This window comes from Vanellus vanellus, assembly GCF_965231255.1.
Source record: "Vanellus vanellus genome assembly, chromosome: 2".
NCBI classification, from domain to species: domain Eukaryota; kingdom Metazoa; phylum Chordata; class Aves; order Charadriiformes; family Charadriidae; genus Vanellus; species Vanellus vanellus.
In genome coordinates this window covers 146,594,917-146,620,509 of record NC_138906.1, presented here as the reverse complement: position 1 = coordinate 146,620,509, position 25,593 = coordinate 146,594,917, and the positions used below count along the sequence as shown (strand labels likewise).

Sequence of the window (25,593 nt, the reverse complement as noted above, 5' to 3'; positions counted from 1 at the left end):
CCTGACAAATTTCTAAAATTTTGTACATGATCCTGGGTACACATTCTGCCATACTGACTGAGCTTTGTATCTTCCCCAAAGGGTAACCTCAGCTTTGCTTCCCCACCCTGTCATTTGTCCATAGGGAGGACTTATTTGAGGTTTAATAAACATAGTGTTTTATGACTGCTGGGATGTTGGAAAGAGTTTATTTTAGTACAGCAGGCTGTCAAATGCTGTCAGCAACAAACTCCAAATCACACTGCTTCTGCCTTGTTTCCCCAGGAACTATGCCGCATATGCCTGGCTTTGCCGGCAGCTGCTCCCTCTCCCCTCTCCAGCTCAGCCTCAGAAGAACTCAACTACTGCCCCATCTCCACGCTTGCTGGCAGCATACTCTGGATCGGATACCAGCAAATTTTGACTACATACAAATATAAATTGAGTACAGCAAGGATCCTTTGTTTAACGCTTTACTGATTAGCAAATGATATTATTTCGTTCATACATCTATACTCACTTCACTTTTCATTTTAACATTACATTTAATCTTTAAAGGAATCTGAAATGAATGAAAACTACATTCCCCCTGATTAGCTCTCATGTTGTGTTCTGCACAGCCAGATACCTCAGCATTATCTACAGAAGACACTACATGGTGTGTGTCCTGTAAGTTAAGGTACCTGGGTTCATCTTCAGGTGTGGAAGACACTTATAAAAAGAAAACGTCAGTGCTAGCTCCAGGAGCAAAATAAAAATGACTGACCACTTCTAAATATTTACGTGGTGGACAAATACATCCCATTACTAACGCAGAGAAAGAAGTTAATAATTGAATTCTAACTGAACATGTTTTGTAGTCATCAATAGTCACACTTCTAACTCCAGAATGATTTGCAGTGTTTATAGCTTCTGTGAACAGACATAAATCTACTTAAAGGTAGATTACTTGTGCAATTAGTACGTAAAAAAAAAATACAAAACATACAAACACTGACTGAAACATATATAAAAATTTCTTTTGATTGTGCTTGACTGCTTCAAACAACTGATATAGTGAAGCAACAGCACAAGAGTAACAGGTAATTTTCCTCTATTTCAAGCTAACATTGGATAAATATCTGACTTGTGTCTCTCAGCCACTGGTTCCTTTTTTGTTTGGTATGCCTACAGATGAGTATCATCACAAAGAGAGGAACGGGTATAAGTGTAAAAAAGCTAAAGAAGAGGATGAGACACCAAGTAGCTATAAAGATCTTTAGGTGACACAAGGATAAGCATATTGGAGAAATTATGGAACGCAGTACTTTCAAATAATAAAAAAAAATGATTCAACTGTGGATTAGTGTACACTAAGACATCATTCAAAACATGAATGTCAAAGTGCTTGGTGGAAAAAATCAAAACAAAAGACAATTGAATGTACAGAACAAATCATCTACCTCACGATCACCCAGAACAGACCATTAAATAAAAGAGTACCAAGATTTAGGTGAGTGTCATTACACATCTTTTAGTCTCCTCAGTGTCAGAGTCTGGAACACATAAGGACATGTTAAATACATGTTTAGAAACTTCAGCCTTGAAAAGGAGTTTGATCTACTGCTATTTCAAGACACTCTGAGCTTCTAGACACTTCAAGCACAGCACAGAATCTATTACTATGAAGACCTCGGTTCCTGGCAAACAGAGAATAGCATTAAGAGAAGGTATTCAAGATCTTCAGCAAAGCCATCACACTGCTCTACCTACAACTATTTCTCTTAGGTATCTCCAAGCTAGGTATTAACAGTCACATTTGAAACAAAGGTAGATAGGATAGATAGAAATACAGACTTATCCCCTGTCTCTGCTTCTAGACTTTCCCAGTTGTGCAGCAATAACTCTTCCAGGGAAAATAATAATAGCAATAATCAAACTACTTAAGTTTTTCCAAAAAAATCTTACCAAAAGACACTATTTTCTGTTTACTAATACTTTTCAGCACAGCTTTTTCTTGCACAGGTCTTCCCTTACATTTACTTTGTTAGCTTTTTCTTAAAAATAGTCAGCAGAGACAAAAATCTCAGTTCTTAAACAAATTGGTCAGAGATGAAAGACTGTAAAATCACAATCACTTTTCCTTTAGCTAACTACTTTGTATCTTTTACTTGACCAGTTTCATCAATTGCAATTACTGAGTTATATAGCTATTTACTTCCATCTGAAATAATTTTAAAAAGGACTGATTTTCATTGAGCTTTCATAATGCAAGAGAGGAGAGATTTGGATTTGAACACACAGAAGAAGAAATCAGGAGAATTGGATTCAATGGTTTGTGCCTACTTGGCATGTGTGGCTGATACCCTCTCAAAAGGAACAGAAGACTCTGTCGTGGTTAGAGCTTGAGGTGACAAACCTAACTGGACGCATGGAGACACAGAAGACTTAAGTCTGCCAGGTCTTCACATGTTGTGCACAAGAGGGTCTAAGACCAGGGATACTGCTTGGGCAGGCCTCCTGCGGGCCTGCAGGACATGCTTCCCCCTCTGCAAGGCTAGAATATGCCAAAGGAAAATAGGAGAGGCAGATTTCGTTCCTATTCTCTCTCAACTAGCTTATTATGTGACTCTAAGCAACAAAATTAACCTCTTCAACAGTTGACTCACATATACTGTAGGCATAATGCCAAACTGATGTTGTGACTATAATTAATTAATAGCATAGAAAACATTTTGAGATCATTGGATATACAGTGCTATAAGAACGCAAATATATAAAAATATGTATAAAAATTAACTGCTGCAATTTTTTATCAAGATACTATTTATGTAACTACTTAAATATTTTAATTTTGAAACCCAGTAGGTACATATTCAGAAGAAAAAATTAACACCACCCCCTCACGCCCATCAAGTACAGTGGTGGTGCCAGGTGGGTGCTACTATAATCCCATTTGCAATCCATTTAGGAAGGTCAGATTTTAGTGAACTGGACTACACTAAGGTCAGGATTGGTAGCAGTGCATTGATCATATAAAAGCTACTAAACACATGAAAGGAATTACAGTAGATCACACATCAAACATTTTGGCCTTGTGCTTCCTTCCTTTAGTCCTACAGGCAGGAAATGCTCTACATATCCTGTGAGGTGACCAGACATTTAGAAGTAGCCCCTTGTTCCAAAGGCTCTGGTACAGTAATTGCCTTCAAAGAAGCTGAAGAACTTCTGCAGTGCAGTTGTTTTCTAGAGTCGTATCTGGAACACAGTATGAATGATCCTGTGACGATTAAGGTATGGTATGGTAAACTATAAAGCAATTTCAGTCTCTCTCAAAAAAAAACAAGCATAAAATGAAACAAAGCTGAAGTTTGCAGCTGTGGATTTAGATGTCATCTCTTTAATTGCTTTTGTAATTTTATTGTTTAAATTCCTCAGCAAAAATAACAGCATGAGCAAGTCTGAACTTTTAAAGATCAGTTTTTCATTTTTATACTGTTTAATGTTTAGACAGTTTGAGAATCTCATTATAGTTTTGAAGCATTCACCAAAATTCAGGGAGCATAGTATAAATATACACTTGACAGACTGTATAAATGATAAGTACGCACAGTTCCAAAGGAAGGTCTGTATGGTATTTTTTGATGCCAAATGTTTCTAGAAAAATCAAGTGCAATAGAGTTTCTCTAAATAGAGTTAGCAAGGAGAGAACTTGAAGAGTTTAAGAGGGTGGAGCGGAAGTCTGGGGTGGGGGTTAACAAAAGCACCAAAGTACAATACAACCCAAATACTTTTATGCTTTTGTTTCATGGTAGAAATAATTTTAACTCAAAACCTAATGCTGTTTGGCAGTAAAAAGGTTTTTAATTTTGATTTTTCAAATATTTCATGTGTACTTGGTTTACCACATAGCTAAGGTAAATAATCTTGTGATTTTCCCATTGCTTTTATCTTGTACTTTACTTTGTTTTAGTCAATTCACCTAGTTTAGCAGTACGATACCTCAGTCTTTTCAGATGGTCTATAAATTCACCTGGAAATACCGAGGTTGAGTTTCACTGAACACAGTCTTCATATTTGGTGCATGAAGTTTCTGTAAATGGTGCAGTACGAGCCAGAAGATATACTGTCCACAGTGCGTTTGATAAGCTGACATAGGACAGGATTTCTTTTCACTGTTGTGTCAGTTTATCAAACTCACACCTAGACATCAATCAAATTCTATGCAAAGTAGAACAGAATGTTAGAAATAAATAAATACCAGTTCTTCCTTTATATTAAAAAATGTGTACTGATCCATATTTTCAGCATGTGTATAAGGTAATAGGTGATGTTTATAGCATAGATAATACAACAAGAAACCATTCTAAAACACAAATATTTAACTTTCCAAGTCAATTCACATTTACCTTTCACACTGATTAAATTAGTTTCTCAAGATGCCACTTGTATTTTCTTTTTTTTTATTGCAGAATCATTGCATTCCTAATGGAAAGCTGGAACTACTTTTAAAATACTGTATATGATATTGTAAAATATGTCATTAACAAAGTATTCACAATCATCTCATTTCAGTCTTCTTTTCTGAAGTCCTTGTACTGTTTTTTTTCCATTTAAATATCACTGGGAAACTGTCCTGATAGAAAACTAATTCCATATTAATTATGAAATATATTACCTTTCATGTTAAACCCAGCATTTTGTCTACCTTAAAACCCCATTAAAATATTGTCGATGTGACTTCCAAATTCAATATGAATCTATGCCTAACAAGATATATTGAAAGGGAGTTTACTTCTAAATACACTTTTGAAGAGGGGGGAAAAAAAGAAAGAGAAAGGATGCAGATAAATTTCTTAACTTATTCTCAGTGACGCTTAGGACTTAAAAAGGCAGAAATTATTCATAATCATATCAAAATAAAAGATTTATTGAATAATATGTATTTCACATTTCCCCAGAGAATTAAAATTTATCTTGTGTGTACTGAAAGAAAAGATTATGATTTGACAAGAGAGGCAATATAGTTTCAAGTTTCTTCTAATCAGGTTGGAAAATAAACCAGAGCCATCTATACAAATCTGATCATGAAGCATTCCCTGCAAAACACAAAGAATGGCACCTTTCATACACATTATGAGCTGTATAGGAGTACTTGAATCTTTACCTTTTTTGTGTTTTAAGGCTATATGATATGATTAAGGCATGCTATTTTTTTATTGGATATTCTCTTGAACTTATCTACAGCGTACCTTTGGATCTCTTTAGAACAATTGGAATTCAGCAGAAATGCAGGGATTCACCTTATTTAAAATAGTTTTAGGACACAAAAACTATTGGAGGATAGTGAAATATTTAGGTTCAACCAGACCTGTCCCAGCTCACAGGTTATGAAATTGTAGTCAATTAGCCTCTGCTAGTCTGTTGAAACCAGCCTGGTTCTTGCTTGTCCATTCTGAAACGCAATAAATACATATTGTATGATCCTAATATGTAGACTCGTCTAGATTTATTAGCATCAAATGTAAGACTCAAGTTGCCCCAGGAATCTAACCAAGACAGGCTGGATGGAAAGATGACCCTTTAATCCTGAACATAGGGGCAAGCTCAGACTGCTGAAATGATCCTTTTGCAGTGGAACATGGAAAATTAAGAGTTGTCAAGACAACTTTAGAAAAGGAAGTAAAGTCACCTACACACAGCAAAGAGCAAGTCACTGTTCAATTACCCATTTGAGAAGCTTATAAATTTCCTGCTGAAAACACAATTAGCCCACTTGAGAAATCCAGACTTGCCTGAATGTTGAATTTTTTTTCATGACAAAACAGTATTTTTACAGACATTCATTCTTTTCCCATTTTCCTCCTAATTTAGGTTGCAAATCAACTGGTTTTTCAAGATACTGATGCGTATGTGAATGTCAATTTTCTTTAATAATTGTCAGTCTCTTCTTCAGACACGATGCATGTCTGCATAATAATTGCATCTACTGTATTGTATTTTCAGGCAAGGAATTTGGTGTACTCCCACTCTTCCCAGTCCTTCCTCTTTTTAAAAAAAATTATTGATTTTCCTGAAAGCACATCTTGAATGTTTGTACCTGTAACTCTGAACTCTTCCCTTGGTGATTTAAATTCAATTTTTCTTCAGTTATGTCCTCCATAACGAATAAGTCCCAAGTTCAGAAAGGTCAATGTAACATCATCAGTGCACACAAAATATCAGGGTTCTACCACTTTTAGCTTCCTGAGAGAATTACACCTTTGTGTTCACATGCCTGTGGGCAGAAACCATTGCTACACAAACAGAAGCTAACCAACAGGCAAGACCTCAGTTATATAGAAAATGATTCTTCCACTTCCATGTTTTGTTCTTTCTAGAGGACATTTAGTATCAACTATGTGCTAACAAGCATTTCCAGTTCACTGCCTTAAAAGGCAGGCATGCTCACGTTAATTCTTAAAGTAATGAAGAGCTGAAACACAATTGTTCAAACTGGTGTTTCTCCTGTCTGCTTTTTATAAAATATGAGGACTTGAAAAATCAAGGTGGTGCTATCAAAACACAGGACAAAATGTAATTCATCTGCTAAGTTTTCACCTTTCTTTGCTTAGAGAATTATTCTTGAACATAACCAAATACAGAGTGCCCACAAACTCCTTTGTCTTGTATTATTCCTTATTGGATTTTTACAGGTTTCTTGGCAACTCCTTGAGAGCCAGATGAAGCATAGTCCCAAAACCTTCTGGCTTTCCTAAGATCTGTTATAGGGTTTTTTTACTCTCAGAAAAAGCTTTTGAACATCCATCTCTTCCACTATGAAAGTAAAATATCCTCCTGAACAAACCACTTTGCCACCAGCATTTTCTGATTTGTTCTGGCTTTGCAGGAAGACTGATGCGAGGAAAGAAGTGGTCCACTACAACATACTTTGATTGTGGAAATAACGATCCAGCTTTTGATGGTATTTCACCAGTTCTTTTAGGGACTTAAGGTAAAGCTTTTAGGTATGTTATTACTAGAGACCTCATCTCCTCTTTACTATCGTTTTCAGTCTTTCTCAAAGAATGACTAATGGAATCACACCTAAAGGTCAAGCACATTCTCCTCAACTTAAAACCGTTAGAGAAAGTTTTCAAGAATTAACAACTTTGACAAAGGTTGTAAACTTCCACAGAGAAATCTAGGAAGGACTAAAGCTATTGAGAAAAGTATTTTGCACAAGAAGGACTTGTGCAAAGGACTAATTTTTTTTCCAGACACCCTTACTAATTTAGAGAAACATCCAGAAGACGTAGAAGGATTCAGCAAAACTTCAAGACAGATCTGCTTGAAAGGGCAGTTTACAAATGAAATTCTGATACATAGATTCTCACTTTCAAATTTGTAACAAAGCTACAACTATAAGCCACACATTTTAAATCCCATTCTTACAATTTTAAACCCACTAATTCCTCCATGTCATTAAATACAATTACTGCAACTTAAATTTACAAATAGTTATTTCAGAGTGAAGTGACTGTAGTTTTTTGTTTCTACTACGATGAAAAATAAATTGGTAGCTTTTTTTTAAAAAAGCATACTACTGCTAAATCTTAAACTATGATACCAATATATTGAACTTTTTGAATATAAACTTTTACATGCGCACAGACGTGCTACTTTAAAATGGTTATGCTTTAAAAGGTGAAAACCAGAACAAATTAAACCTATTAGGAAGCTGACCTCAAAACTCATCTTTATGGCAAAAATATAAAATACATAAAAATCTTAGAGAACCAGAGAGAACAGGTAAAGAACATGACAAAAACAAGCAGAGCCCAAACTCAAGAGGATTCTCATTCATTATAAACTGTTGCTGAGGTGGCTTTTGGCAGCAGGAGACAACATATTCTTAGAAACCTACATCCTGCCATAGGAAGCCACAGAATACACCATTGCTTTTGTAAACATTAAATATAAAGCCTTCATACTAAATCAGTTAAAGCCTACTATCCAGGATGTATATAAAGCTTGTTAGAGATGTTTTTTAACAGAGGTTTTAAGTAGGCTCCACTTAAGAGGGCAGTATCAGGCAAGAATCATCCTCATCTACTCAAAATATCCCTGTTTATTCACAGCATTGACCAGGAAGACTACAGATTCCAATGTCAGGTAATTCAACTGATTCCATGAGGCACCCAAAACATATAAATAATGGTGCTAATGAAGAAAACGTGGAGTTTTAGAACACAGATACAAGCACACACACAAAAAAATACCCAGCCCACTACACTGCCCATTTGGGAAACAGCAAATTCTATCATCTGTAGTTCGTTTGAGTCCAGTTTAGTAAATACAGTTGCTTAAATTTTTTAGAAACTGCAATGTGTGGAGAATACAATATGTAGATTTTAAAAATTATTTTTAGAAAGCAACTTCTACAACACTTGCAGTTACGTAATATATCAGGCGTTTTTTTATTACGCCAAGAAAATGGAAAATCGTCCATTGCAAGCTGTCTGAAGAATAAGGACTATTGAAAAAGTGTCTGAATGAACACCTACCAGAGAACTGCATTCCTCTGATATTTTTTTCTTGAATATATATACACATATATATACACACACCCAACCTTAAACTGGGAAACAGAAAAATTTCAGATTTGCTTTGCAGCTGGATTTGCTAATCTGCAAGTTTCTCCCTGTTCCTTGAAAAACTGTCCCATACAAACATTAAATTATACTACTCAATTGTTAAATAGCTTGGGTAACCAGGAAGAGTTCAAATCTGTTCTGTTCCTATCCTGCAAGTACAGGATATATCTATATATAGATACTCCCACATTCTATTGGTATCACCTCCACACCTGTTTACTCTTTATGGCTGGAGAGCGTACACTATCATGCCAGAAAAATGGAGAATCCGTGATTTATGCCAATCATTGACATTGAACTCAATGGACATGCTTGATAATATCTCTGCATTTTATTACTCTCAACATGCACTTGTGTTAGCTGTTAACATACCAGTGTTAGCCATTGCCTTCTTACAGAAAAAAAAAACCCACCCTAACAACCAAAAGCATCAGAGGGCATGAAAAATGTTTTGAGAGGATGAAGAATGCTACATTTATCTTTGTGTCCTACAACTAATAAACCCCTAAGAATATGAATCAGTCCTAAAAAAAAAAAGGCGCGGGGATGGATTTATACCTTTAAGGACAAAAAAAAAAAAAAAGAGTAGCTTCTGAAATGCAACAAAAACACTGTATATAACTTCTAAATCGTTTTTTTACTGCAACATAATCAGGTTTAATAGCAATAATAGAAGACAAAGTGTGCACAGTAAGAGCTAGAACTGTACTTAAGGTAGTTGAGCACTAAGCTATCTTGGAAAATCAGTAAGGGTGAGGAACGATATGCACTTTAACAATACGCTTTGAGTTGTTCAGAATAAGAGTAACAAGGATTTAATTTTGCCATGGGAGCTTTGAATAGTATCCCATAGAGTAATTTGCTCAAATAATATGTAATCATTCTGTATATTTCTGATAATCCTTTTTGTTAAATAATCAAAAACCAAAGTAGAAATACTTAAAAACATTAAATGGAAAAAGAAAGACATTGGCAAACGGTTTTGCAGAAGAAAGAAAACTTCTATCCAAAAAGTAGTTTAAGAACTGTGGTATGAATTTGTCATAGATAAAACCCTGTGAGGGACATCAGAGAACCCACAAATATTTATGGAATGAACCGCAATCTGTATACAGAAGTTAACAAATGTCTCATTACAAATGGGATATGGTTTTCCCAGTAACAGAAGCACACAATTTGCATTATATTTAACTTGAGATCCTGTTATAATTAAAAATACTACAAAGAAAAGAGTCTGGTTTATATATTACTGGAAAATACTTTGCAACAAACAAAACATTTATTGAAACCAAATCTGATGGAAATTATATTTACTCACAAACAGTTAAGAAAACTGTATAGAATAATAAGTTTTTAAAAGGTTTCCTGAATTATTTTACAATAAATTATTTATCACAGCCAAGACTTTTGGATGTTAGTTTTCATTATATAAGACAGGAAAGTAACCTTGATATGCGGATTCAATCATATATGTTAAGAATCACTAAAGGAAAGAAACCCAGGGAAAAAACTGTAAGGAGTTTTGTGGAAAGTAACTGAACTTTACTTACGTAACTTGTATAGGGGGACCACTCCAGATCTTAAAATGGCATTAATTCATAAGGACCAACTAATGTTTTTCTCCCACAGTAACAGAAACTCAAACACCTCTCCTCATTCCCCCTAGTATTTTACAATAACAGGCAAAACATAAAGCTACTTGGTTAGAGAAAAAGAAAGATTAAAGGGAGCTAACTTAAAAGAAATGTAAAAACTTCAATAATGTTGCTTTATAATATAAAACATACAACACCAGTCACATAAAAAAATAACTCTAGCTTTCAGATTTCCTTTTATTTTCCAGTTTTACTGCTTATCCGCAAAATTTTTCATTGGATTCAAGTCGCTGAGTATGTAAACTGTGAAAGGTAACCTGGGATTTTTAACTGGTATTTAAAGTCTTTTTTTTTTGCCTCTGTGCCTTTTTTTGTTTACCTTTTTGAACTGTTACACTATGTTTAATAATGTTAATGCTGAATCTGAGAATTTTATTAAAATTCTTATTTCATAGTGTCAGGTTCCACGCTGTGTTTCAAAAGCCCGAAGCATGATGGCAGATTAATCTGATCCCAGCCCAGGCTGCTGCAATACTACCTTTTTGCTACGGCTAATCCTTGCATGCCTGTACAATAAATAAGCTCAGGGCAATGACCTGACTGAAAAAAATTGCCTCATGTCCCCCAGAGTTTTTGAGCTCCTTCAGCTCCCTCAGCCAGCTCACCATGCACAAGTACAACCAGCAACACCATGGAGCTGCAAAGAGAAGTAGGTCTTAGAACAGCTCGAGTTTAGATTTGCAACGTAAGTGGGCACAAAACTCATTGCCAAAAGAAGACTGCGGCTAAAGTAACATTAAAAATCAACATTACATCCACTCTGCTCTGGGTCGCCCAAAGGCCATGCTCGACTCCTTTAGCCCCTTCATTGGGCATGGCTAGTCTGCACATCACTTGCTTCTGTGGGAGGGTGAGAGACTTCTCTACTCAAACAGCTCTTCAAACATCTGACATGTTTTGTCTCCATCGTAGTAAATCAAGAATTAATTTGCAGAAGAATTAACAGTTTGAAAAATATTTTCAAACAGGACGAAGGGCCATTATTAGAGTTAAGGAAAACAAATAGTTACACAACGTGACTTCAGTGAAGGAGGTGTGTTTCAGTGCTGGTTGAGGAGAAACAGAGATGAGATTTCCGAGGGGTTCATTTGAAATGTGCAAAAGGTTATGAAACAAAAAGGAGAAGAAATGACTCTTCCTAGGGAGAAGATGACAAGAACTTAAGGTGTCAATAAAAAACCCAAACTATGCACAAGTATTTATCCTCTAAAGATTAGGAAATATTGAGACAAGTAGCAATATTAAGCATTTCAGTATATAAAATGATAATAGTAATAAAAAAGTTTTAAAGGATTAAAACTAACCAAAATTCAAACAACTTTTGTTTGATTTGTTTGATTTTATTTTGTTTGGCTTCACTATAATAGATTTCATTACAGCAGAACTGCAGTTTTTTGGAAAAAAGGAAATGGAAAAAAACCTACGTTAAACAGCACCTCCAACCAGTACAAAGGAAATCCTAATCTCTCCTCCACTCAGTCACCATAAACATATCACAGATTTCAAAACTGAAGCTCTATGAATGTCACATGTCAATCTCCATATATACCACATAGCAAATACTAATTGACTGTGTTAAAACAGTTTTTGAGACAGCAAGAAATATCAGAAGACCATGGAGTTTTAACTTAGCCTTGACTTTGTAGAACATTCGGTAGTTAAGATCACCCACAGCTGAGACACCTTTTTATAGAACAAAGTGTAGTGCACTGGCACAACAGAGAAAGCAATGCCCCTGTGAAAGTTTTACTTTACAACTGCTATTTACTTCTGACCTTAAGCTGCTAAATGATGGCATCTTGACTGAACAGTCAAAGAAACACAGTACATGCTACAGTATATTGTATAAAATATGTTACTGAAAACGTTGTAGACTCCTTTTTTGAAGGGATGCTTCTCTCATGCCTGTCTCCCAAGTTCATAGCTAAACTGTCTGACCTGAGAATTTCACAACCTGAACCCACAGGCCAGTTTAGAGGGAATGTGAAAATCTATTCCAAATTTAGTTCTAAATCACACACAGGTGTTAGTGAGAATGAGCTATACCCGAATAATGAAACAATCATAACCACACTGTAAACTCAAAAGCTTTACCAGAACATCTACATGCCCTAAGCACCAAGACTGGGATCTTCACGCTACTGTAACTCCTTTACCACTTACAAATGGACTTGAGTGAGGCCAACACCCAAAACAAGGCTTGAACATGGAGCATGAGGTTGTTATCATCATATTTGCCTGCTGAAGTGCGCGCGCAAGACAGTCATGGCTTGCCAGTCATTGATCTGGATCTGGTACACCAGTGCAGAGACCACCGCGCTGCCCTGCACTGCTAAAGAACAGGCACCTCCACAAGGTGCCCGGGCTCAGAGTGGTTCTCCTCATCATGCCTCACCACTGGAGTCCCTCCCAAACATGTGAGCAAGTTCCCATGATCTTCCATGTTAAACTTGAAGGAATTTGAAAGATCTGTGAAAATGCTCTTTGAAATCTCTGCCTGCCTCTAGAGCAGGACTATTGGGCACACAGAAAGACATCTCAGTCTCCAGAGAATTACTTCCATTCCTTCTCTCCCCTCCTCCTCATGGAGGACTGGGATGCTGCTAGAGTGAAGAACACATTTCTGCAAATACCTCAGCCAAGTCAGAAGCAGCGCGCTCAACTGAAAGGAAGGAAAAACTTTGCAGATAGCATGCATATTAAGTTCTTAAAAACATCCGAATTAACAATAGATCATCGAGAGGGGGATGTTACTTTTCATATGAAAATCTATTTTTAATACATGCATTGATTGAGAGTAACTAGGAGACTTCAAATTATAACTTTAACAATTTTACATATTTCACCTTTGCTCTATTTGAATGAATTGGTTATTCCTTTGAATTTGTCCTTTATTGACATTTTCTTGACAGTTGTTTTTCCCCCCAACATACTTAATAAGGTTTCCAAAAGAGCTGCCCTGATTAACAACAAATGGATGCTTAAATGACACAATAATGGCAGTGCTCTTTGATAGGAAAGTTTCTATAAAGCATATTTTAATTTGCTTTCTATTTCTTTTCTGCACAAAGAAATTAAAAATAATTCTAAGAATCGGTTAAAAAAATTCAGTGCTACTAAGAGAAAAAGAAAATATAAAATGGGTATGTGTATCGCACACACAATGACTAAACTGATGAATGAAAGAGAAAAATAAAGTTGCAGAAATGCTTTTCTTCTAAAATTTATTTTATTTTGACTGTCACATTATAAGGAAATCTATTTTAAATATATGTATTTAGGCAAATTAGTTATGTATTATTGCAGGTTCCAGTAAAACTCACAGTTAAAGAAGCTTCAAGTAAAAATAAGACTGATAGTTAAAGCTGAACATTTTTAAAGTTGAATTCCAAATATAAATTTAGCTTTGAATAGCTTTTGGTATTAGATAATTAACCAGCTACATTTCTGAAACTAAATGGGCAGTTCCAGCTGTTATTTTACAATTAGTTTCCACTGAGGTTTTTAAATTAATATCTGCTGCAATAAACTCAAACATGCCAATGTTAATTAGGAGTAGTGTTTCCATGTAATGCTATCCATATATATGAATATTTTACTGGGCGAGAGGTCTAAGCAGACTTTTTTTTTTTTCCTCTCTACTAAAGATAGAAGAAGAGAGAAATTCAAAGCAGGAGAAGACTTTACTTCGAAGCCCTATTCCAGAGAGAGGTATAGGATTCTTATTGAAGATAAAGATGACTTTCCTAAGGTCCTTATGTTAAAAAAAGCGTGGGTTAATCTTGTTAAAAATCTGGGGAATCTTGTTTAAAAAAAAAAAAAAAAAAAAAAAAGACATCCTGATTTGAAATCTGAAAAATTAGAAAATAAAGTACAGGAACAAGTTTAAAATATTCACTGCTACATTTTTTTTGCCTCGACACAGGAAGAAAAGCACTGAAAATGGCACTAGTGTAACTCTATTTCACAAAAAGATGATTTTTTTTTTTTAACTGGTAATTGGTTTGAAAAGGAAAACCTTTTTGCTACGGTTATAGAAAATCCAGGCTTTTTGTAACAATAATTTAAAGGTGTGCTTTTTTGAATATAAATATGTCCTTTGGCAATTTAATACCGAACAAAAAAATATTTCCAAAGACAAGATGCTTATAGATGTGGGCACTGTTGAAAAGTTTTGAAAAGCATTTGATTTTCCAAACCACATTTAAAAGAAAAAACAGATTTCCCCACAAATTGCTGGCTATGTATGTGTTTCTTGCATAAACTCCTTGCATCGCTCTTTCCTTCCCCTCACTCCAGCACACAGAAAATTGTTTATTACTCCTTGTTTTAAAGTGAAGGATTTTTGTTAACCAATTATGGGTATTACATGATTATTGCAAGCAGGTTCTAGATAAAGCTCCTTGAAATAAAGATAAATAGCAGATATTTTATAAGAAAAACAACATTGTTCTGTTATTTTTAAATGTTTAAGAATTAAAAACCAGTGGAAAACAGAAGTGAAAAACACAGTAGATTAGATAAATTTATAATAATTTGTATTTATGAAAAGTTTTAAGAAAAAATATGAAATAATTTACAGTTACCTTTTCATGATTAAACTCTTTACATGTAATTTTTTTGGGGGGGGGTGGAGGCAGTCTTTAAAGAATTTCCATTTACATTCACAAATTGAAAACAGTCTAAAGACAGCTTGATGCTTTGATCTATGAAAGATCTACACGTGACCATGGAACATTCAGACCTGTACCATTAAGCTTTGATGTATGACATGAATGAAATCCTTGGATCTCAAAAATGATGAATCCAGAGCGTGGAGAACAATTAGATTCTTTATTGGCCAAACTGAAGAAAGCTTGTGATTCTGTTCACCTAAACTTCCAGAACTTGATAGTTTAGTAATATTTATTTTGGACTTTATAAGCAAGGCTTTTTCACAATAGCCTCCAAACAGTCCGTATTCTCTGTGCTTTGTCAGCCACTTCATTTTTGTCTTAACAATATTTTACCTCAGAATTATTTTACTCTATCTGCTTGTGGATACTCCCTAAAAGTATATTACTTAATGTTTCAGAGTTTGCTAAAAACAACCATGTTGGGGATGATTAGCAATTATCTTTATAACGGAGCAGACAATTTGCACAGTAGTTGGTATAATAGGGCCCTTATCCCAATACAGAAGTAAAACTAAATCTCATCTCAGTTTCAACTCTATGCTGCTTCATATTTAAGCAGAGCCATGTGTCTACTTCCCAATAGATTTTAGTCAGAGAAACAGAATTGCTAGGTCTTGTGATGAAGTTTTCTCAGCCATTTTCCTATTGACACTGTCCAGTTCTGCTGCTAGTTTAGCACAACTAGTACTATTCATTGTTAAAAACCCCTAACATACACTTTTTTTTTAATTCAGTTCTTTTTATGTCATGTTTCCACTGACTAAAAGTGTCCAAGGATTCCAACTATGCTTAGCTTAATTGCACTAAGCACTGTCTGTATATACAGGAAAATACTGTTGTAATCTAAAAAGGTGACAAAATTATCTCGCAGAATGTCAGATAATTGGGCAGAAAACTGGCTAAGACGACCACAGACACATTTGATTAGTTCCACTTCTTTAAAGCTTTATAATTTATTCATGCTGATATTCTACATTAGCCACTTTTAATAAAAGAGAAAGAACTAAGGAAATGACAAAGGGAAAACATATGAAGACGCACAAAGAAGGACATGTGGCTTTTTGAGCTACCCCAGGAGATGCTACTCTGTTTGCTGCAGCCATCTCCATACATGGAAGAGGATCTTCTGGCCTGGTGTCCTCAGAATTCTTTACATCCATCAAAAGTCTATTCTTTTGACAAGTGATTATCAAGCAGATCTAAGTAATCTGCTAGGTTTGTTGTCTGGAGAAAGACTTGAGCAACTTGATCTAAATTGCTTTGAGTAGGAGGCTGGTCTAGATAAACTAGAGAGATCCCTTCCAACTGAAATTATTCCATGATTCTATGCCTCCTTTGGATTTTTTGTAACAGAAGCAGCCACATAACTGCCTTTAGCACATTCCACACGAAAACATGCATTTAAGTTTTTAGAGAAGTGCTCACTGCTAATATGAAATCTTAACTGATGTCTTCCAAAGTGAACAAAGCATGCTACAAACACAACTGCTAAAAGTAACTGTATGCCACCTACACAGAGAAGTTCTTAATTTCATTACAGTAATACTGTAGCAGAAGTATACCTTTGATGTTAGGTACTAAAAAAACCAAAGGTGTGAGACCTTTATGAAGATCTTGAGGAAAAAAACTTCAGTTGGAATTTTTATCTTACTAGACACCAGAGAGCCAAACAAGACCAAGCCCAGGACTGAGAAATGCTTTTTTTTTGTTGTTTTCCCTGTAGTTACAGCATTTATAAAATTTCCCTCCAATGTAATTTCTCTGATACCAAATAACTGGGTGACTTTCACTCCATCAGGCCATTAACGTGATTTCCCTAGCTCAGCACTCTTCCTCCCACAAACTGCTAGACCGTTCTCCATTTTGTCAAATGTATGTGACCATCAATTTGGCCACTTCAAAAATTCTAACATACACAGCATGATCCCATAAGTCAAGAAATGACCACATCATCTTGTTTTTCTGCAGCATGCTGAGTCGTCTCCAAGCAGCAGCCAGTTCCCCCCCCCCCCCTCCAGTCCCAAGTTTAACATGATCAGGTAATTAAAACCAATAAAGTATGGTTCTCCACTGCTTAGCAGAAACTTCATTTACTCTGACTGTCTGACTCCTCCACAGTCGTAATTAATTGCTCTTCCCTCTCTTAAGCCAGGGTAAGCAGCTGCCTCACTTGCACCCTTAGCCAAAATCTCCTATATTCTGCTCCCAGGCACAAGGCCTTCTCATATCTACAAGAGTCCTGCACCACAGAACTGGCAGTTTCTTGATGGGTACAATTCTGGTAATATTTTTTTAAGACAAAAACACCTTAGCTGGGGTTTAAGAATCAGAAATTCATGAGAAATCATTAAACCAAACAAACTCCTAGGATTTAGTAGAAAAAAAGATTTGAAAAGGAGAAATTGTCTCTTACTGTCACCAGCTAAAAATGTGTCACTGTACTTCTTTCAGGAGCCCTATATTTACTGTTATGGTACATGCATCTTTGTTTACTACATGTACCAATAGTCTAAACTAAATTAGTCCATTTTCTACTGGAGGAAATGGTTATCTTCAGATTAATTTTTATATGGTATAAGAAAACTAAAGTTACTATGTCAATACATTTCTTTCCAACCTCCAATAATCACCTGAAAAAATATTTGTGCCCAAACTTTAGGGGCATATTTTTTTTCCAACATTCCGTTTTCAATTTAGGTCTCACTCCAAGTTAAGCAAGTAAGCTATTTTTCGTAAGACATACATGGAGTCACTTCAGCTTACAGGTCAGAAGTGGTCCAGTTTATTTAGTATAACCTGCAGCCATACCAGATTTACCTTTCATGCACTGGCATTCTGTTGATGATATATAAACACATTCAGTTTTTCATGTATGAATTTATGGGACAAATTCAAAATATATTTGGGAATTCTATTCAGTCTTTAGCCATGAAAAAGTTTCTCTGCCTTTCCTAAAAGAACACTTTTTAAATGAGAAGCAAAAATTCTTCTTTCTCATGAAACACTACAAAAGTTACATTAATTGCATGTGGTTGTAGTTCAGACCTAAACAGAAGACTGTTTAAACCAAAGTCACACCACAAATTAAGTTTGTATCCCCACTCCAGAAACACTGTAAAGACAGTGGTTCAGGCAATGATTTATTTTCTTTTATTCTATTAAAAGCAGCAGCAACAAATTAGAGGAGAAGAGAGGTTGCAAAAAGACAGAAGATGACATGTTGGGATTATTAGAATGCTGTAGCAGCTAATTCTTCAGTAATCAACAGGCTGCTGTGATTTTTTTTTAAGAGTCTCTTAAGCTGGATATTGTACTACTTGTACCTCAGTTGATATTTACTAAGAAATCTTTCACCAAAATGTATAAGTTACACACCATGTGGGTTTGCTCATTTTACTACTTGATTTTTAAGCATTTTGTATTAGCTCCAGTTACACATTTTTGCTATATAGTACTGTCTATTATGGGCAGGTGAAAAAGGCCAAATACTGTGTAAATTAAGAAATCTCATAATACTAACATTAGGCCTATGTGTAAAAAATATACCACTGGGTTTTTTCCCCTTGACTACAGGCTGTGTGGCCTGCCCTAAGAATACACAAACCTTAGTATTATCTTATTTTCTAAAGAAAAACTGTCAAATAGTGAAATTAACTCCACTCACAACTACACTGGTGTAACCGTGACTGTCATATAAGAAAATTAACAGCTATCTTCAAACATGCTTCTGTAACTACACTATGTTCTGGATCAAAGAATATATAATTAGTAAATGCACCAGCTTTGACTCCAAACTGAAATCTTAATATTTTTAATTAAAAAAATATTAATTCATATTGCTGGAAAGTATTGATGCTTGTTTAAACAGATCAAAATTGTAACCCTCTTCCCAAAACCAAAAGACCACCCACTACCAACTTCAATATTGTCTCATAAAACTCTGCAAAGTAACTTGACACTCTGCCCCGACATATTTTAAAAACACTAAAGCTAGTATAATTAGATGATTAAAGGAACAAAGATAAGACTGTCATTTGACAGCTGCTGAGAAATTAGAAGAATAGTCACTGAAGCAGTTAGAGGAAATTACTGAAAATGGCAGACATTTCTGAGAAAAAGACACAGGAGACATGATGTTGTGACAAAAAGACAGTTAACAGTCAGATGAGAGAGGTCTGTGGCCCAGTGCTTATTTCTACCTTACCCATTTGATGTCTCGATTTCTAAGGGAGGACTGAGGCATATCATAACTGTATAAAACTATGAAAACCAAATACACACTGCACAAATGTAGTCTGGAACATTTATGTATATAAGAGCTAGAAACCCATAATGCGAAAGGGCAACTGAGTGACTTCCAGTTTTAGAAGCATGGATTTTCTGCATTTCGAGTAAAACCACAGATGAAAAGAGATCAGACTCAAAAATGTAAATTGGCATAGCTTCATTGATTTTAGATGTAAATCGTATCCTTCCTGTTGCTTATTCACTGATTTGTAATGTGCGTACAAGGAACATTGCACAGTTCCCCAAGCTGACAGAGATGACCTTACGGAAACTGGAACTCGCAGATTTCACTTTACAATAGCGATTTTTTCTGATAAATTTTTCATTCCTGAGAGAAGAAGAGTGAAACCTACATTAGGTTCTGTAACTCTCCAAGCAGATATCAGATGGGAGTTTCGTCGGACAGAGCGGGCAGAAGCAGGGAGAGCCTGGAGGACTGTCAGGAAGAACTCTTTTAACTATGGGCACATTGAGAGTTGTATCAGGCCCTGCCACCCAAAGCTGTTGCCAGGCTGTAAGATTTCTTCCATGAAAGCTCCGTAATACAATATATACAATGCTCATTTAAAAAAAACAAAACCAAACAAATGAAAAAAACCCTACTATAACTAAACATACAAGCAAAACCCACTAATTCAAATATTTCCACATGTAAATATGAAAAAAAAAGACTCTCTTACAACTTCTAAGTGATCAGAAGAGAAACTGGAAATATTTCACGGTCTCCTAAAAATCCTAGTCTTGACAAAAAGTAAAACTTGCTGTCATTTTCTAGGCAGTAAATGTTTTACTGCTGGGAAAAGATTTTGATGTTTGTAATTTCTATTGAAGAGCACTATGAAGTAGTTAAAAATATTGCCACATCTGAAAAACAGACCAACGGGAAGTATAAGACACTTGTTCATCTGTATTTCTGTGACTTTTCTCACTTGGTATTATTTGCAACCATACTTTCATGTCTGGCAACAGTGCCAACTCTACTAAGGATCATATATTACTTTTATCATGTTGATTACATATGTTCACCAGTTTTGCTGCCTATATATGATTAGTGTGGTTTGCACATACTTAGTGACACAATCCAGAGCACGACATTTTCACAGAAAATGTGTTTACTGGGAAAGAGCTCCTTAGAAGTTTGCATTCCTTTCAGCTTTGATCTACATGACATCAAGAATCCTACAGTCTGAATATATGTTTACCATTTATATTATTAAGATCTATCTCCTTCACACTATATGGCTACTGAGCACTTTGGTAGTCACAAAAAAATTCCTTTTCTCTCAGGTGAACTTCGTAGTAGCTGAATAAAAGAAAATCTCTCAAAATGTTCTCATCTGGGAGCTTAAGCTTTGTAATGTCTTGACATTTAAATTCTGTTATTCATCAGCACTTCACAGAAGAACTTGATTTGTCTAAATGGATTTGAAAGCCCACAAGTGAAGAAAATCAGAAAAACCTGGTTTTGAATATCAAAAGATTGTATGTGAAAAGTATTTTTACAGGCTGCACGTACCCGTTTTATTGATCAATTAACTTCTCCCAAAATGAATTTTTCTGAGACCATATATGAAAACCCAAACCCCTCCCCCAACACTTACTGATAAATGTCTTTTCTGAGCACAGCTCTACTCAGAGGGTTGTCAGCCTGAGGAGCCATAGAGACAGATCCAATCTTGAGAACCAAAGTGTCTTCTTTAATTGCTGGATTAGCTGTAATTAGGAGAAGAGGAAAAATATGTGTTTAATTAAAAGTCAAATGCACATAGCAGAAACATTGAAAAACTATTTCTTAAAAAAAAAAAATCTAAATAAGAATGTCTGCTAACGATTCAGTTCCGCTCAGGAGCAACAACTGATTGAAAAAAAAAAAAAGCCATAAAAGCAATAGCATTGTTGTGATACATAAAAGACAAAAGTATTGTAATTTAATTTCCCCACAGAGTTTTATGACACAAGTAAACCCTGGTTTGTGACTTCTCATTTTTTCTCCAATGCTTTTTTATTTCAGGGTGGGTTTATTTTGTCCAAAATAAAGTTGATCCCACAGACTTTTGTGATCTATTTCTCAAATAATTACCTGCTGAAATATCTGAATCACGCACCCTTTTTAATATGGGCCCAGGTCCTTTAGATTTAAAACACTGCAGGATATTACAATGTAACCATCCTAGTAGCATTTGGTATGGGTTGCAACACACATGAAAAGTTCAAACACAAGGGCTGAAACAAGAGAATCTGAAATCTGACACATATACAAAGAACAAGATGTAGTACTGGACAGTAAATTCCACATCAATAACAAAATTACTCCAAGAAGAAAAATCTCTGCTTGCCACTTCATCTCCATCATATTCAAATTTCAGCCACATGTACAAATTCTTCATTGTAAAAGCAGCAGTCATATCAGATAGAAAACCAAAGTCCTGAGCAGAAAAAAATAGCACCACATTTCGTGTAATAAATAAACTCTGTGAAGTTTCCTTGCAGTAAACTCAGTCTTTTCCTGTATCTCCTTCTCAGCAGACACAGACTTACACAAAGCATTTGGATAAGCTTCTGCTCAGAAGACTTCATAGTGACTAGGAAGCTCCCGAGGAACATGTGATGCAAGCTCATAGTTCATCATCTGAAGTGAAATGGTTCAACACCACCATGACACATAGCAAAATCCTGAGAGACTCTCATATATGAGTTTTGAAAAGAACATTACAGTAGCAGAGCAGAGTTTAAATATTTTACTGAAGAACAAAATGCTTGGTGTGGAAAGAACCAGTAAAATCTATGAGCTTAAAAAATGGGCTTCTCCAGACCCGTTAATGTCTCTCAGTGAATAAGACACCACGTTTTGCAGCTCTGTATACACACATGTACATTTTTAAACAGATATAAGAAATCACAGAATCCACAGACATTCTAATATGATATTTTGAAACTATTGTAGGGAATACCACAGTAAACATGAGGCAGAGTGGTAACACAAGTTCTGACACATAACTAAATCAGAACACCAGGGATTTACTTAAAATAACCTCGTCAAACAGAGCAAAACCACATAAAAAATATTTGGTTGCCAGAACTAAGGTAGAAAAGTTAAGCTGACAACAAAATCCTGTTTGTGACTAAATCAGAAACCATATTTTCAACTTTTAGATCAAAAAATCATAGAATGGTTTAGGTTGGAAAGGACCTTGAAGATCATCGAGTTCCAACCCCCCTGCCATAGGCAGGGACACCTCCCACTAGACCAGGTTGCCCAAGGCCACGTCCAGCTTGGCCTTGAACACCTCCAGGAATGGGGCCACAACAACCTCTCTGGGCAACCTCTTCCAGTGCCTCACCACCCTCAAAGTGAAAAATTTCTTCCTAATGTCTAATCTAAACCTGCCCTCTTCCAGTTTAATGCCATTCCCCCTCGTCCTATCGCTACATGCCCGAGTAAAAAGTCCTTCCCCAGCTCTCCTGTAGGCCCCCTTTAGGTACTGGAAGGCCACAATAAGATATCCCTGGAGCCTTCTCTTCTCCAGGCTGAACAGCCCCAACTCTTTCAGCCTCTCCTCATAGGAGAGGTGCTCCAGCCCTCGGATCATCCTCGTGGCTCTCCTCTTGACACGCTCCAGCACGTCCATGTCCTTCTTATGCTGTGGACTCCAGAGCTGGATGCAGTACTCCAGGTGGGGTCTCATGAGAGTGGAGTAGAGGGGCAGAATCACCTCCTTTGACCTGCTGGCCACACTTCTTTTGATGCAGCCCAGGATATGGTTGGCCTTCTGGGCTGCGATTGCACATTGCTGGCTCATGTTGAGCTTCTCATCAATCAGCACGCCAGGTCCTTCTCAGGGCAGCTCTCCAGCTATTCCATGCCAAGCCTGTATTTGTGCTTGGGATTGCCCCGACCCAGATGTAAGACTTGGCCTTGTTGAACTGCATGAGGTTGGCTTGGGCCCACCTCTCCAGCCTGTCCAGGTCCCTCTGGATGGCATCCCTCCCCTCCAGCGTGTCTACCTCACCAAACAGCTTGGTGTCATCAGCAAACTTGCTGAGGGTGCGCTCGACCCCACTGTCCATGTCGCTGACAAAGATATTGAACAGTACAGGTCCCAGTACCGACCCCTGAGGAACGCCACTTGTCACTGCTCTCCACTTGGACATCAAGCTGTTGACTGCAACTCTTTGAGTGCCACCATCCAGCCAGTTCTTTATCCACCGAGTGGTCCATTGGTCAAATCCATGTCTCTTCAATTTAGAGACCGGGATATCGTGTGGGACAGCGTCAAACGCTTTGCACAAATCCAAGTAGATGACATCAGTTGGTCTTCCCTTGTCCACTGCCGCTGTAACCCCTTTGTAGAAGGCCACCAAATTTGTCAGGCATGACTTGCCCTCGGTGAAGCCATGCTGGCTGTCACCAATCACTTCCTTGTTTTCTATGTGCCTCAGCAAAGTTTCCAGGAGGATCTGCTCCATGATCTTGCCAGGCACTGAGGTGAGACTGACTGGCCTATACTTCCCTGGGTCTTCCTTCCCTGGGTCTTTCCCTTTTTGAAAACAGGGGTTATGTTTCCCCTTTTTCAGTCAGCAGGAACCTCACCAGACCGCCACGACTTCTCAAATATGATGGCTAGTGGCTTAGCGACTTCATCTACCAGTTCCCTCAGGACCTGTAGATGTATCTCATCAGGTCCCACGGACTTGTGCACCTTCAGATTCCTCAGGTGGTCTTGCACTTGATCTTCACCTGCAGTGGGCGGTTCTCCATTTTCTCAATCCTCGCCTTTGCATTCTGGGTCATGGGTAGTGTGGCTGCAGTCCTTGCCAGTGAAGACTGAGGCAAAAAAGTCATTGAATACATCAGCTCTGTCTCTGTCCCGGGTAACCAGCTCTTGCGTTTCCTTCCAGAGAGGGCCCACAGTTTCCCTAGTCTTTCTTTTCTCACTGACATACTTAAAGATGGATTTTTTGTTTGTCTTAATGTCCCTGGCCAGATTTAGTTCTATCTGGGCTTTAGCTTGTCTAACCCAGTCCCTGGCTGCTCGAACTATTCCTCTGTATACCTCCCAGGCTACCCGCCCCTGTTTCCACTCCCTAGAGGCCTCCTTTTCCCTTTTGGTCATGTCCAGGAGCTCCTTGTTCATCCATGCAGGCCTCCTGGCTTTTCTGCCTGCCTTCCTCTTTGTAGGGATGCATCGCTCCTGAGCTTGGAGGAGATGGTCCTTGAATATTAACCAACTTTCTTGGACCCCTCCTTCCCTCCAGCGCTCAATCCCATGGCACCATACCAAGCAGATTCTTCAAGAGGCCAAAGTCAGCTCTCCCAAAGTCAAGGGTGGTCAGCCTGCTGCGCACCTTCCTTGCTGCCTCGAGGCTCCCAAACTTGACCATTTCGCGCTCACTATAGCCCAGGCTACCCTCGAGTTTGACACTGTCTACCAGCCCCTCCTTGTTGGTAAGAACAAGATCCAGCATAGCTCCTCTCCTCGTTGGCTCCTCAACCACTTGGAGGAGGAAGTTGTCCTCAATGCAATCCAAGACCTCCTGGATTGCCTATGCCTGGCTGTGTTACCCTTCCAACAGATGTCTGGATGGTTGAAGTCACCCATGAGAACCAGGGTCTGTGAATGCGATGCCGCCCCTATCTGTCTACAGAGGGCTTCATCCACTCGGTCTTCTTAGTCAGGTGGCCTGTAGCAGACCCCCACTGTAACGTCTCCTGCTCCTAATGAGTAAGGCATTGTACTAAGTATTAGGATTCCTGCTGCTGTTACACTTTATGTGCTGGATTTTTTTTCCTGATACATTAGAAAAAGGAGTGAAGGTATTAAATATAATTCAGATTGTAATTGCAACTTAATTAGGTGGCAAATGCCTTATTCTGAGAAGTGGTTTGTAATAAAATATATCTTAGGCTAAGAATTTTAATTCATCTCTGACGCTTAGCAAAGCAAAATAAACACAGGACTAATCACGGTCTATCTACTATGTCAGTTGTTTAAGATTTTTTTCAAGGCTGGGCATGGTTCTTTTGTGTACAGCTTCCTATAGGTCAAGGAATTAAGTGAGTCTTAAAGCAAAAAGAAGTACAGACATTAATATTTTCAGCTGGTTTCTAATGAGTGGTAATCTGAGTCATGTTTTAGGATGCTGAATTCATATCTCTATTCATTAACTTATGAATTCTCCCATTAGTTTTTCAAAATATGGGAATAATGTAGTAAACGTCATCACAGTCATTATAAATATTAAAAAAATTGAGGGAGGAAAAAAGTCTACACTACACAATATAAGTACAGTCTAGGAAAAACTTACCCAAGTATAATAATGTTCACAGTCTCACTTGGTTCTACCCACTCATCTCTTTTTGGTGAGCTAAACACATCATGA

General features: G+C 37.0%; 1 protein-coding gene across 1 annotated transcript in view; it reads right to left on the bottom strand.

Moving 5' to 3' along the window:
- Nucleotides 1–25,593, bottom strand: part of VPS13B (vacuolar protein sorting 13 homolog B) — a 499,565-nt gene that overhangs the window by 176,217 nt on the left and 297,755 nt on the right. Inside the window, exon 30 of the mRNA XM_082499631.1 lies at nt 20,814–20,925. Coding sequence (XP_082355757.1) covers nt 20,814–20,925 — 112 coding nt within the window. The remainder of the gene's footprint in view (nt 1–20,813; nt 20,926–25,593) is intronic.